This window comes from Halichoeres trimaculatus, unplaced genomic scaffold (genome assembly GCF_033239565.1).
Source record: "Halichoeres trimaculatus isolate MK-OKI-2021-1 unplaced genomic scaffold, fHalTri1.1 fHalTri1_scaffold_12, whole genome shotgun sequence".
In the NCBI taxonomy this organism is placed as follows: domain Eukaryota; kingdom Metazoa; phylum Chordata; class Actinopteri; order Labriformes; family Labridae; genus Halichoeres; species Halichoeres trimaculatus.
The window spans coordinates 21,658,265-21,674,297 of NW_027437190.1; the positions used below are offsets into that span (position 1 = coordinate 21,658,265).

Sequence of the window (16,033 nt, forward strand, 5' to 3'; positions counted from 1 at the left end):
CGATGCAGCAAAATGCAAAACACCATGAGCAATTTAAAAATGTGAAGTTTGTTTGCTAGTGAGATTTCAGCGAACCGTGGGTAAGCCGTGGATCTCCCAGGAGCCAGTCTCTCCTCATTCGTCCTCTCTCCCTTGTTAACAGAATGTGCTGATGGTATGAAATAAACTTGGCTCTTGCACCAGTAAATAGATGTTTTATGCTGGGACCATATGGCAGGTGCCTCATTTTAAGTACTATTGAATAATGCAAACAATAACCCATCTTTCCTGACAGTTATGTACTCTCATACACATAGGGATGCAAAATAGACAATAGCATGCACAGACATATACATGTCAACACATGAATGTGGACATGCAATCATCTATGGATGTGCTTAAGTTTACTGAAAGAGAGAATTTGTGCTAGACTCACTGCTTGCCTCAAACAAAACAGGTTTGGTATTACAGGTTCATGACCAACATGAAGCTCTGAATTTCAGCTCAAGCTGTGAGTTCACAGGCTGGCCAGTCAAACTGGTGAAATGTTAAAACAACCTTTGGCTGCCCACAACATACTGCCGACTTCAACTGATCAACAGTGTTGGTTGTTGCCTGGTTGTTTTTGTTTTCCTCAAACAATTGGCTTATTGAGAAAATCTCTGACTTAATTTCCTGTTTTGAGGGACATCCAGGACATTTTAGTTCTCATTGTTGGATTGTAGATGTGGTCAGCACGAGAAAAGGGACAAGAGGGAATATAGTGTGTGTTTAGTGAGGCAGTTAACTACAAGGTAAAACTGTAAGTGTGCAGAGTCAAGTTTAAATGAGGACTCAGAAAAACAAAGAGTTGCAAAGGAGAGTACTGGGAGACCAGTACTTAATAAGATGCTGTATGTTCTGCCTGATGCATTTGTGCTTGTGGTTCACTTTGATTTGTATTAGCAGTTTCTTTTGTTATTACATATGTTCTGAAAAGTATTACAGTCATGTAACTCGTATGATGTTTGTACATACGGCTACTCATTTTTATTCATTCACTTTAGCTGTGTAGCTGCTCACCTCAGCAATTTTCTCCTGGTTAGATAAAGGTTAAACCAGAAAAGCACTCAGAGAGCACAGACCTCCAACAAGCATATTGTGATTGTCACCAACACTTCAGTCCTACTTTAATGTTATACTCCTTTTCAGCAGACTGTCTGCTACAATTTGGTGTTAGTTGCAGGTTTGTACAATAATTTGTTACCTGACAGTGTTGAAAATTATGATGACCCAGTACATATTTCATATTTTAGATCTTAGTATTCAGAATTCTGCCAGGATCTTGATCATAATTTAACATGTGTCAGTAATTATCGTGCCCTTGTCTTGTATAGTTTTGCAAAGCAATCTGACCATTTATTGTGGAGTTATATACACATGTGGTCAAAAACAGCCCTGTCCCACAATGATAAAGAGTCCTTTAAAAAAGTCCTGGATCAAGACGGTGATCCAGATCACCTCCAAAATTTAATCACTTCTTCCTTACCCCATTTTGAACATTTCCTGAAAATTTCATTAACATCCGTTTGTTACTTTTTGAGTTATGTTGTTCACAGACAAACAGACAAACTCTCCCAAAAACATAACCTCCTTGGTGTAGGTAACAATTTTGTCTGTCACTACTGACATATTCTCTGGTTGTACTATACAGACATACTAAAACCAGTTAAAAGTGTGTGAAACCTCAGGACAGACTTGAGGATGCCAGACTTAGAGCCAAATTTTGTCTCTCCCAGTTTTGTACAAATTATTGCTGTTATACTTCTCTTTGTTTCTCATCATGAAATCTTCTCACAGTCAAACTTTGCTCCCTCTCTGTGAAACAACAACATATTATTTCAATTTTACGACAATGTGCTAAATCAATAAAAATTTCTTGGGACCACATTGATTGAGCTCCCTTCACTGGTCTCAGGAAATACTAATTCTTACTGTGCAGGCAGTGTGCCAGCACGGCAATACAAACTACATAAAACTTCATTTGGGGGAAACAGTTTCATTTCAGTATATGGTCCTCAAGGTACCAATAATTACTTCTTTATGCTTCATGCTAGTGTGTGTAATTTATTGGTGTAAACAGGCCAGGTGGCTCCCATGATAAAGCTGTGCATCCAGGGAAATATGTTACTGTATCTGCCTTATTAGAATGACGGATGGCTGAACACATCCGGTCTTAATAAAATCAGGGTTCATCTACTAAAGAGCACAAATATGGAAATTTAGATATGCTCAGAGAATTAGCAAAAAAAACCTTTTACATTTGAAAGTCATCAGCACAGTGTGAGGTTCTTGGGTCTGATAGAGAACATGTGATCTGCTGAATATATAGTGATGAGTCATTTTTAAGTCCCCACGCAAACATATACATAGATAAATCGTGACATATAAGGAGCATGAATATAACTTGAAGGCGTGTGTGGTGTTGGTGTTGGTGGTGGTGGGGGTATCTGACATGTATACAATGAAACAGGTGTTTAAGAAAAAGGACTTTAGAAAAACTTGTGATGAGAAGACAGTTGGATGAACTTACAGTGCCTCACCAGGGACAAAGTAATATATTTAAATACGGATATCTGTTAAATCTACTCGCTAATGCCTCATAATTGGACTCTCTTTTCTTATTAAAGTGTCTTTCATTATGAGAGATTTATGGAGGCAAGAAGGCGTGTGGGAGTTGTCACTCATCCAGCAGAGGAATGATTAAAGAACAGATGAAGACACATCAGTGGAGCACATATTGATAAACAAACCCCATAAAAACAGTCTTTCCCTCTGGTTTTTTGTTGTGTTCAGTCAAAGAGCCACTTGACATTTAGTCCATACTTTTTAATTCATAACAATACTCTGTGTAGTTTTAAGAGATATTTCTTCTGAAAATGTAAGGGCTAAAATAATATTTTGCATTGTATTTCAACGTGCTTGAGAAATTCAAAAGCCATTAAAGTAAGAGTTTGTTTTTATCCCACTGATGCCCTGCCTTTCACTGAGTCCCTGCTGTCCAATCAGACAGTAATCCCAAAAGACAACAGTAGATTTCAAAGTAGGGGTATGATGCAGCAGTTTCTGAATAAGCCGAATAAACACGAACAAGAGGTAAGTAAAAAAAGAGAACATGAAAGTTTGATACCAGGTCTTGACACAGCACTATCCTGAGAGGGGGTTCACAGAGAGAATTCACAAAAATGAACACACAAACATTCAGTCTGTACACTTAACTTCTCCTCTTGCTACCTTTTCCCTCTCTGGCAGTCTATTTGTTTTAAAAATGTGAGAAGTTAAAGCCATCTGCATAAAAAATTAGTTTTTACTTGGCTGGTAAAAAATCTAAAAAATTGATGTTTTACAGTCTGTTTGTGCAATTAGAAGTCAGCAGTTTTTGATTGAAACTACAATTTTCATTTAACCATTCTGCTGTTCAGTTTTCAGATGAAGATACATACATGTCTTGGCGTTCACAAGCAGTGGTTCACTCTGTCCTGTAGGGTAGGAAGCCATCACTTGGACACTGTATTCAGTCCCACTTTGTAGGTTTGGGAGCAGGACAGAGTTCACGTTTTCACCCACCGTTGTCTCTAGAACTGGTCCCGGGACTGAAAAAGAGATGCACATAAACACATTCATGAGCGAAAAAAACAGAAAACAGAGATTGTTAATGTACTTACAAATCAAACCTGGTTTGATTAGTGAGATTTAAAACGACTCATTAGGAACTTTTCCAAAATCAAATTTTATTGAATCAATGAAACAGATTATTCCATTTGTTAGTCCATTTGCTAAAATGTGACAATCATACATTAATTCATATTGCTGGCCCCTCTAAGTTCATATCTTACTTGTAGCAACTTAAAGACCCAAAATGCACTGTTATTCCTGTTATTCAAGTAACTGTTGATGAGATGAGTCTCATGTTGGTTGTTGTGACTATTAAATATAAATACATCCCTGCAACAGCATTGTTAGTTCATTAGCCAGATAGCTGCTAGGCTAATTGCCACTTGCTGTTCTTCTGCAGTGTGCTGTCTGAGCCACCTGTTGACTAACCAGCACATATTCTGTTCCTTTTTAGGCACATATTTCTACATCACTGAATTTGTTATTTAAATCTGAAACTAAGTGTTTTGCCAGTATATGCCTGAGTGTGCATGCGTGCGTGACCGTAACGAGCCAACAGCATGACTGGCCGGAGCATATTCTGTTCTAGTTCAGATAATAAATGGAAACATAAACAGACAAACAAGCCTCCCACTCATCATTCTACACACAGCACAGAGCAGAGGGGTTTACTGAACCAGCTGGCTGCAGTAAAGTGCACTGAGCACGATTACACAAAGTTAAATAAGAAACATCTAGCTTTCAGCTATGCTCAATAGTCCTCATCCTAAAAGCTCTTTCTAATGAAGTATTGGCAGAAGTGGTGAGAGACAAGTACAAAAGCTCAAGGATTCAAATGTGAAGAGTAAGCTTGATACTTCAAGGAGGAAGTACTCAACATGTTTTCCAACAGCAAAACACACAATGCTCTTTTTACCTATATCTCATGTACAATGTGATAATCTTATGACTTCTTGGACTTGGCTGGCGCTAGAACTTACTAATAACTATCTGCAGCTTGGTGTTTTTCACCATGATTTTTAAAACTACTTTGGTTAAGCCTCAATACAGGAATTTAGATATGTATCACTGTAAAACTACAGACCAATTTTATATATCCTATTTTGAAGAAAATCAAAGAGAAACCTGATTTTAGGTTAAATAGCTTTTTAAAACACAAACACTGGTTTAGAAATATAATTACTCAGGTTTTAAAACTCACAGCACATAGATAGTCTTACTTAAAGAAGTGATTTCAGAACACATTGTGACAACAACAAACCTACAGTCCTGCAACTACTTGACCGCAGTGCAGCTTTTGAAACTGTTAATCACCCAATCCTTTTCATAAGTTTGCCTCTCTTTGTCCTGAAGACAAGTGGCTCATCGACTCCTTTTTTGACTGTTCTAGAAATTGGAGCCTGGATGTCACAAAACTTTATAGTTCAAAAAGGACAAAACAGAAATACTTATTGTTGGTTCAGACTTGGACCAAGCCATGACGCAAGAAATCTAGGTATCAGGGGGCAGATGGCCTGGTGGTCTAGGTCACGCCCCATGACATTCACCCTCAAGCGAGTGACCTGGGTTGCCACATGTCCCTCCCCACTCTTGCCTCCTTTCCCACTCTATCCACTGTTCTCTCCTCTATCATTTAAGACACAAAAGCCGCAAAATAACTTAGATAAAAAGAAATATAGGTATTTAATTTGATTTTGGTTTTAATTTCAAACTACAGGTATGCTCAGTCACAAGAGCATTGCCTTATGATTTTCACCCTTTGAGCCCTGGCCTCTTTTTTGGGGTCTCTGATAGAAAAAAAAAGATATATCCAAATTGAAAAGAGTTTATCCCTGTATCTACAAGGTCTATTGAATTCATTCTGGTGTCATAATAAAGAGAACACTTGTGAAATTTATTCATAGGTGTCAGAAGTGGTATTGATTACAGTAGCTCAGATAAATAACTATTCCAAAAAAAAAAAGGAAGGTTGATTGAAGTATGACTTGACATTTGTTGCCAAGTTCTTCCAGTTTGATCAGACGTGCAATACGACTATACAGATGTGTAACCTCAAAGGGTCTCAATTGCTGAACCTTAGGGTTTAGGAGGTTAGGTACACTTTAAAAGTAAAGATGTTTCTCTCTCTGAGCAACGCAGAAAGATTAATTTTATGACAACCAGACAAGAAAATTGTTATGCTCTCCATTGTGGTCTACCCAAGAATTGGTACACCAGCCCCAGTTTATTCAAATTAAACAGCACAAGTGTTGACAAAGACTGGAAGAAGAGCACACATTACATCTTTCTGATATCTCAGGCTGCCTGTTAGTTTTCAGATCAATTCTTAATTCTTATTAGTTTATTGTACAAATCTTCCAGCTCTTCTCTTTCAGCTGCTTTGCAGAGTACAACAGAAACATTAGGTGATACTGCTTTCAGCTATTGCACCGCTGCACTCCCTTTTTCTTGTTTTGAATAAGTGTGAGGTATTTTAGATTGCATCTGAATTCTCTGAAAGGGGGAACATAAACAAAGCTTGATCATTTGATAATTGAAAAGCTAAGCAGACAAAAATGCCCAGCTTTGATATCTTGACCACACTTTCCTTAATGAAGCAGTTACACTAGAACCAACTTAGATATGCAGTGCAAGAATAACCATTTTCAGGTACTTGATCATAGCAGGTAAGAGCTCAGTGTGTCTGCTAGGGACATGAAACTTCATCTTTCTACATTAAATATTAAACCACAAAGTGCCTATTTAAGTCCCTACAATTTAAAGAGAGAAAGGTAAAAGGGAGGAAAAAGTGAACTGGACCGTACAGCGCTGCAGCAGCAATTTTGGCCATCTCGTGAAATTAATTTCAAAACACAGGCCTTATTAACTGAGAGATCGGTGCTGTAATCGGACAGACTTGTCACTTCAGACATCAAATTCAATAACTGCCATGGCAGAGAAAGAAGTTGGTTTTGTCTACAAAGGAAAAAAAATCACTACAACTGTTTGCAGAGACTGGGATGTAGGAGAGAGGAAAAAAATGCAAAACAAAACTGCCACACACTGGCATAAATTCAAAACAGTATTTCTGCTATCTACAGGGTGTGGCTGTAAGAAAGCAGCCAATCATATTCTCCAACGGCATGATGAGGGCAATTTATCAGACATCAGTCTACTAACAGTCTCCAATAACCAGCACAGACAAGCTGCTTTGTCTGCTCTGTCTCATGGAGCCTTTGTTTGGAAAGTGTCAGACCAATGAGTGATAATTCTGTCACCATTTTCACAACAAATCACAAGACAATCTGCTGATACATATTCATAGACCTGCAACACATACAGTCATACACACATCCTTGATGTTTCTATTCCTACTGTAAACAGAAACTACATGTGTGCAAAACAAAGGTAACCTGGGGTAACCCTACATAAATGTCACGTAAAGGGGTACTTTTGAAAAAAAAAAAAAAAAAAACGGTAAAACCTGATACAAGAAGAAGAAAAAAAAAAAGACAAATACATCAAAACTTTGGAGATATCTTGGACTATAGGTTATAAGCAACACAAGAAGCAAAATGATTAGACAATAATACCCCAGAACAAACAGACACTGACCCGACAAACCCAGAATAACATGAGGCGGAAGGAACACGACCAAGAATCTGTAGCCATGAGTCTGACCCTGAAAAGGCTCCTGATACAGTCAGATGGGAATATCTACACGTTTTAAATCATTTTGGCTATTTGAAATAATCTGAGACTAACAAGTATCTAAAAACACCACTGACTACTATTTTATAAGAAACAGACTAAGACATTTTTGTGTATGTGTCTATGTTATTGGAGACATGTTTGTTACAGTGAGTTGTTGATCTCACACTCCTCTACCATCCATGTACTGAGATTCTCACGGTAAAAAACAGCAGCATGATAAAATGTAGTTTCCTTCAACCTCATTCCTAGAATGAATAAAGGCTGCCTGCTTGAAGCTCAATCCTCAGAGACACAGGTAATATGTTTAACAACTAAAAACAGACATGGCAGTCATGAAGACAGGACACTTGTCTTCAAAGAATCAAACAATTAGCACCACAGAAGCAGCAGAACAGTGTAAATCGGCTTTTGATGGTACTTCAAGACAATGAATAGAAAGTGTAATATCTCATTTTAAGCAGAAGTTTTCCTGATTTCTTCAAGCTTTTTTATTAACTAAGAAGTCTTCATCAGAGAAGCTTTAAGATCCATTAATAACAATGCCCTGTGCACAGGTTTGTGTCCAGTGATTGCTCTCATTAAAAGCAGATTAGTATGTTTGGACTTGCCCGAGTCTCGTCCAGGGCTAATAAGGATTCACTAAAAACCTGTGATGACAACAAGCAGTCTAACTGTTCCTCAGGCTGTGTGTAATGAAGGTGTACTTGTGGGGGATGAAAACATAGTCTTTAAAAAAGTGCAAGAAAACTCCAGATACATTCATCAGGTTTGGGTCTTCAGCTTGATTATAGTGTGTGTATGTGTGTATTTGTTGTGTTAATGTACCATAGATGGGCTGGTAGACAATCCTGTAACCAAGGGTAGGAGACTGAGGTGGATCCCAGGTGACCCTGAACCGGTTGTACCATTCTTCTGATACACGAAGGTTTCCAGGGGACAAGAGGGGCACTGCGAAAACACAGACATCACAGTACAGAAGTGCTTTCTTAAACCTGACTTCACACAAAAACACCATGACCGTCATTTCAACTGTTACAATATATATATATATATATATATATTGTAACAGTTGAAAAACACCATGACCGTCATTTCAACTGTTACAATATATATATATATATATATATATATATATATATATATATATATATATATATATATATATATATAAATATATATGTTTTTTTTTTTTTTTTTACAAAACTTTACAAATGAAAAACTTTTCCATAGTCTATATTTTAAAAATACAGATTACATTTAAAGAGCAAAACATATCGCTCAATCTTCTTATTTTAGACATAAGCTGTCATACTGACCACATGATTTTCCTATGAGTGTAGTTTTCAAAAATGTGTCTTTCGTTTGCCTTGCAACTTACTGCAGGAACTGTCAGAGTTGGTAGCATTTCAGTTTGAGTATTTTTTGTAGGACAACTTTGAATGTTAAAAATTTGGGGGACCATGTTCATAAAATGTTTGCAAACGATCTGGTGAGAAAGATGGTGGTTGCTCAGGTCTTGGAGACGCTGCAAGCTTTGGCATTGTTTGTCATACAAAATAGTTTAAAGATGGATATTATTTGATAATTTGTTTTAATGAAAGCGCAGAGATGAAGACTGTATTATAGCCCAACTTTTCATTCCTCCTTAAATCACTGATACAGACGACTAAGCCACAGTCTCAACACTCACTTTTTTTTTTTTTTTTTTTAAAGTTAGACAACATTCAATAAAGGAATGAAGCAAGATTCATTTTAAGTTAAATATCCAAGCACAAGAGGTAGTCTCAATTATAAAAAATGAAAACACTTGAAACTACTTGAAATTTCATTAAGCTGACACAGTTTGGTTGACCAATACATAAAACAAGAGAAAGCAAAAAAACTTCAAACCTGAAAGTTATAAAAATAAATGCAACGAATCAGCATGACAAGGGATTAAGGACTCTTTTTTTCCTTCATAAGTTTTGTTTTTATACAAAAAACACATTTAAGATCTGATCCACAGCCTTAAATGACTTACAGCTTTTGTTCCTTGTTGTTATAAACAATAATGAAAAAGGTGCAGCAGTCTGTACATAGTTTGTTGATATACTGTTTAATTACATCCTTCTGTGATATAATCATAGTTGTATTTTATTGAACTTTTTTGTAACTAGTGCGAGGATTGGCTGATTTGAAATTATAACGAGGCTATAAATTCCTATAAACCTCCTTGGAGAGGAGAAATCACGTCTTCCTGTACGTCTAGTATAACTGGGCCCTGATTTCTAACTTCAGTGTTATCCAGGCAGAGAAAAGCCTTTTAATTACAATATGGTGCACTGTAGTCCCCTCATTTAAAGAGATGACACACATTCTCTGACAATTCAAACTACTGTACAGCAAGGACACAATCCCTGCTGAACATGTGAGGTAATCAGGGGAATGGCTGAGAAATCTATTAGATCCCAGTAAAATGATTTAATTGTCCCATTAATGAAAGAAGCTGATGTAATTATGAACGGCCTACATTGAGACAATTTGGAGCGCATCAGTATTTGTCGCCGTTTCAATTTGCATTTCCCAGAAGGAATGTAAATGAAGGAAAAATTAATGCAATGCAAATGGAAATTGTGCCTGCTGCAATAAAATAATGATTTCCATTAGCTTACAGTTTTTTCAAATGTGTTTTCCCAAACTGAAATGAAAATTGAGTTGACCCTGGTGATTAATTACTTACATAGCAGTGTGTATGTGTGTGTTAGATAGTTGGATAGTTAGAGTTTTGTAAGACTTACATGTTGCACCCAAGGCAGAGACACTGACTCCATCTTGTCCATCAGAGTACAGCGGTGTAACTGTCACTTTGTACTGTGTGTCTGATAACAGAGACTGAAGCGACGCCGTCCTCTGACCTCCTGGAATTAACATCTGTACACACACACCGACACACAAAAATACAGACATATACATTTTAGAAAAGTAAGTTCAGTCTTGAAGCACTGATGATCTAATTTTATGTAACAAAACCTGCACATAGATTAACAGTGAAGAAACAAACAAACCAAACCGTATAACTGATTACTCTCTGAATCTGTCGCTCTCCTCTGCAGGCTTCGAGTGACATTTGGAGGCAAAGATTGAGACCAGGTGTCATTTGGTGAAAAAGAAAGTGTTTGCACAACACCACTTATACCCAAACGGCTCTGACCCACAACTGCTCAGGAATTCTGCTCACTTCAATTTAGTCAATAAAGTCGACTGAGTGCAGCAGAGAGGTGGGAAAAAAGCTGAGTAAACCCTTTAACTGCCATGTTTCCATTAATGCAGTTTTCTTTTCTGCATTTCACTTTAAGTTTTAAATAAACTCCTCTGCATGTACAAGGTAGAATAGAGTCTCACAAGTATATAGTTACAGTTTATTTCCACCCTCATATCCGCAGCAGATATTCTTGATTCATTTTAATTGTTAACAGAATTTCCTCGCTTGACCAAGTCACTGTGACACTTGAGTAAGTTACATCACATTAACTCAAGGGTTCTAAAATAAAAGAAGCCTCTCTAAGCTCCTTATCCTTATTTAATGAACTTCCTCTCTTGTAAAACTTTATTTGTTATGCACACAAGAAGTCTTCCACTGTTCATCTGTCTGCTCTTTACCGAGCGTCTGCTTCACAGAGCAAACTACAGCAGAGATAAACTGTTCTTCGCTGTGCTAAGGGCACCTGTACCCAGCCAAATGTCAGCCTGCATGTGTGTGTGTATGAGCGTGGATGTATGTCTGTGTGTGTTAAGGAAGGGAAACATAAATCTGTCACAGCCAATGAGACAGGAGGAAGGAGCTGTCCACTCTGACTGCGGTGCTGAAACACCTTCCAGCATCAAAGCAGGAGACAAACATTCATCCATTTTTAAATACATAAACACTCAGCTACCTCATGAAGCACACAGAAATACACATGACGATTACTCTGCCCTATGTCTCGATCTTTCATTCACATCGACATCAAAACACATTCAAACTTTCTGACCTGGAACAACCCTTATCTATCAGCCAGCAGTTTAAGCTTTTCTTCAATTTTGTTTAGCTATTGTTTCTTTTTCCTCCTCTTTGTTGTTTCTTTTGCTTTTTTTCTGTGCTGCCCTCCGCCTCTGCTCCCAGTGAGGTAAATGGCTGCTGAAAAGATAATGGAATGTCTTCTGGCTTGGCCTGGCCTCTCCATCTTCTACGGCTCTGACACCACGTTGGGAAATTAAAACAGGAGGGAGGGAGTAAGAGAGAGGGAAGGTGGCGAGAGGGATGACTAGAGGGAGGGAGGCGGAAAGAAAAGAAGAGATAGAGGGACAGGCGAAGAGGATGAGAGAGGCCAAGCATATGTGTGTGTGCCTGTGTGTATGTGTGCACCAGTGATCAGGGTCAGCACATGGCACTGAGCTCAAGGGCTCTTACCACGGATAGAGGAATCATGAAGGAGAGGTTGAGCGGACCGGGACTAAAAGTGTAATCAGTTTTTTGATTGGAGCAGATGACCCGACACTGACCGCTGCAGTGCCATCCTGCTGGCTGAAGGTGTGAAATAACAAGGGTCTTCCTACAAACACAACCGCAGTTTTGTCTATTCCATTAAATCAATGATCCCAACACAAAAAGGGAAAAGTGTGCGTGTGTGTTCACTTGAATGTGTGTGAGAGCTTCACTATCCAAATGGTCATAGGAGAACAAAAAAGAAAATAGGAGAACAAAGTATGAAAACTTCGAGGAGCCTGTGATTGAATGTTTGTAAACTACGGCTTTACAGTAAGAGCTGAAAACTCACAGAGGTCTCCTTTTCATCGCTGGTGAGGCCCATGTACGAGACCCTGTAGCTCCTTGCATTTGGGTCTTCATGCTCCCATGATGCCTCCAAGCTTTGGGTGGTCTCATCACTCAGCCGAAGGTTTCTCACAGCCTGACGTGCCACTGTCACACCACAATACAAACAACAGTCACTCCAGTGTTGAATTCGTGCATCAAAACTTGACTTGCTTGAGGTACATTTTGCCATTCTTCAGATGTGCTTTGGTAAACTGTGGATTAGAAGATGTATGTAAAAATGGCAGAATGGTGAAAGTTATTCATAGCAGCTCCCGTCAAAGAGCTGACAAGCTCAAACAACAGTGATGTGTGCTGGCAGATAAAATAAACTTGAAGGTAAATCTGGCCTCTTTTTTCTTGACTTTTTACTCTTAGAAATGCTATTTGGGTTTTGAAACAAAGAAAATGTTCTTTTTTTATCAGTTGTGACTGTGGTGGTAAACAAAGTAGACATGTTTCAGAGTCTATGCAGTCCAGAGCTGATGAAAGTCAGAGTCAGGGGTTCCATATCTAATGCAGCCCTAAACTACAAGCTTGGATTTTTAAAAAGGAAAAGCTGCTCACTGTCTTTTACTCAAACACCTTTGTTGTATCCAAATAAGTACTTAAAAGTTTAAACTGAGCAGCAGATGGGTTGGTTAAAGTCTGTGGAATTGGGGACTTGAGCTAAGGTGACATATCACTCCTACAGAATTTAAAGCCACAAGTACAGAAACGGATCAAACTCGCTGTAGCTCTCTTCTCTCACAATACCTCAACACAACACAAAATGACTGCCAGCCAACTCTCAGATAATCGAGTTTGAACCAGAGTCTCTAGGTAACACCAACTTTGCAAACACAGAGGATCTTCCAGAAGTTTTTCATGAGGTGAACTGAGTCTGAGAATGTAATCTGTGTTTCAGTTTTGCATTCATCAGCCTTAGTCACGCAGTGTGGTGAATTTCTAAGCCCTCAGTAATTCTGCTTTTGCTTCTTGAAACTTAATGAGCAGCAAAGACAAAATTCTTCTCAGAGAACTGTGGTTACACTCTGGCAACATCAGTATGCAGTGTAAACTAACAAAGCTCTACACATTTTAAAACACTGAGCTCTCTCTAACAGATGGTTTGGATCGAGCCATCGTTAATAGTCGGCCATGCAGGAACACACCTTTTTGGGAGCTGTTGCACTTTTTTTTAAAGTTTAGAAGAGAATAAAAAACAACACTCTTCCACTTTCATGCAACTTGATTTGTTCAGTCTGCTCTGTTTAGTTTCATTGTTGTCATAAGGGCTTTGCATTTATTTATAAATATAGCCAAAGCCTACTGTTTAGCTGTTAATATTTAGTCAACTCTTACAAAAACACTTCTTACCGGTGGTTGTGGTAGCGACTGTTGTTGTCTTGGCCACTGGGAAAACACAGAAAGTATTCATCAACTGAGGTTATAGGACAGAAATACAAAACAGATCCGATGTTTGAAAAAGAGATTTTCTTAATCAGAGATGAGCCTTAACAAACCGATCAATGCAGAGGAGCTCTTTCAAAGAGATGCTGATGCTATGATGGTAAAAGGTGCAAATGATTGGTTTGCCCAGGTGTTCTGAGTGAACAGTGGCACTGTGGCGTAGGGCAGGGATCTCAAACTCGTGCCATGGAGGGCCGAGAGGCTGCAGGTTTTCTTTCCAACCAAAAACTCCACCAGCTGATTTCACTGATTAGTCCCTGCTCTCTGCTTGAAGGTGAGGTAATCAGTGAAATCAGCTGGTGTAGTTTTTGGTCTGAAATAAAACCTACAGCCTCTCGGCCCTCAATGGCACGGGTTTGAGACCCCCGGTGTAGAGGGTTAATAAGGGTACAGGCGAACATCAGGGGATCTTAAAACATAAATTGACAGTCATCTATTCATCTCACCTGTGGAAAAGTTTTGGCTGTACATGCTTGTTATGTTTATAATTAATAAATAAAGCAAACAACAACTGCCTGGGTCAGTTGAACAGTCTCATAACCTGCCAACCAATCACTGTAAAGTCACTTACATGTGGTCTCTGTGACAGAAACTGTGTCACTTTCAGATTCATCGTTGAATACAGCCGTCAGCATCACCTCGTACTCTGTTGAAGGACTGAGACCACTCAGGATGTATCTGTCATCACTTCCTCTCAAGATCACCTGCACAACACAAGCTTATATGTTACATTAGGTTTTTCAATAACTGATTTCTTTCAAATGATCTAACACCCCTAGGAAGTTTCATCTTAAGATAACTTATAATGTGCTTTAGCTTTATTTTCAAGTAAAATTACAGTGTGGGAACATAATGTGGCAACATTTTCTGATAATCCCCATAAAATAACCCTTTAATACAGAAATGAGTTTGTCTTCATACCTAAAAAAGCAAACTACTATACATGGTTTTGAATCATACACTGGATTAAACAGTTGATTTCAGCTTCTCCTTTTCTGTAACTAAATTTGTTGTTGATTTATGTGTAAGGAAAAAAAAACAGGAGAAAACAGAGTATTTCCTAAGTTACTGTCAAGATGTGAATAAATGCTGGGTATTAACCAACAGTCTGACAAGGTTATTCATACTCTAAGTAAACCCGCAGATGCTCAAAATCAAGGTCATTGCTGAGTTGTAGTGGCAAGAAATGCTAGAAAAATAAAACAACAAATCACTTCAGCGCTGGTAATGTCAGTCATAAAAACAGCAGGAAGCAGTGTTGCATATTTTAAGAAGCTGCTGCTGCTTCAAAACAGACTGTGTTGGGATTTGGTGTTAACTGTATTAAATAAATAAAGAATAATTGAAATTATTATAACAGTGGTTTATGCAGCATATCAATGTACTTTGCCATGTCAAACTGTGATAAAGTTTAAAGTCACTAAAAGATCATCACCAGAAATTGGTTGTTAAGAAATTTACTGTGTCTATATCTGAATCAGTCAGCATTAGGAAAGTCAGCAACAGCAGCAGAGCTGAGGACCATAGGTTCATTTTAATTCGTACAGCACCAGAACTGAGCCAGTTCAGAAATTACAAAGAGGTCATATTTAGTCCAGTTTCTCTCTGTAGAGAGCATCTGTGAAATTGGAATTTGATATGAATGACTCAATAACTGCATGAATTTACTTCTTTTCAGAGCCCTCTGGGGCACAGTTGGATGCTTATTCCACCTGTGGGGGCAGTCGATTGAGCTTTCACAGTAGAGCAGGTGTGTCTGTGGTGATTCATTCCCTTCATTTGGTAATAAATATTTCCTTTTTTAAAGTATTACCCTCAATATGGTGTCTGGTTAAAAGGAAAATCACTCAGACATTTATAAAAAGCATAAAAACCTTCTTTCTCAAAGTTGGACAAATTTCAGGAAAACAAGTGAATCCAAACAGAATCATGTCAAACAAAAAGGATCATTTAAGAAAATAATTACTCTAATAGATCATCATAGTTTTGCTGCAGTGTGTGTCTGTGCTTCTCCACTTACATATAAGGACACATAGCAGTTTGTGGAGGATGTATAATTATGGTGTGTGTGTGTGTGTGTGTGTGTGTGTGTGGGTTTGTGTGTGTTTGTGTATGGCTGGACATGTGCTGAGTATGTATGTGGGTGAGACAGAGAAAAGCTGCATGTATCCTTTTCTTTGTACTGGTGGAATTACCAGCCCACCTCTTTAACTCCCCTGAGTGTTATTTTCAGCTCTGATGACTCTCAGTAAACACACACATGCACAAACACACACAGACACACACGATGAAAACACACACTACCACAAACCTATGGGCTCTATCGCTGCTGCCCAGCTGTCTCTAAACCCCTGATCATGGCAATAAAACATCCAAGTCATTAATTTCTAGATTTATTCAGCCTTTATTTATACTCAGCCATGC

The 16,033-nt window shown here is 38.3% G+C and overlaps 1 protein-coding gene across 2 annotated transcripts in view; it reads right to left on the minus strand.

Annotated features, from left to right (window-relative positions):
• col14a1a (collagen, type XIV, alpha 1a) overlaps positions 1-16,033 on the minus strand; it is a 129,287-nt gene that overhangs the window by 62,616 nt on the left and 50,638 nt on the right. For both annotated transcript variants that reach the window (XM_074682658.1, XM_074682656.1), the window contains 6 exons: positions 14,181-14,313; positions 13,517-13,552; positions 12,123-12,265; positions 10,104-10,236; positions 8,152-8,274; positions 3,462-3,611 (listed from right to left, as the gene is read on the minus strand). In XM_074682658.1, the coding sequence (XP_074538759.1) occupies positions 3,462-3,611; positions 8,152-8,274; positions 10,104-10,236; positions 12,123-12,265; positions 13,517-13,552; positions 14,181-14,313 (718 nt within the window). The remainder of the gene's footprint in view (positions 1-3,461; positions 3,612-8,151; positions 8,275-10,103; positions 10,237-12,122; positions 12,266-13,516; positions 13,553-14,180; positions 14,314-16,033) is intronic.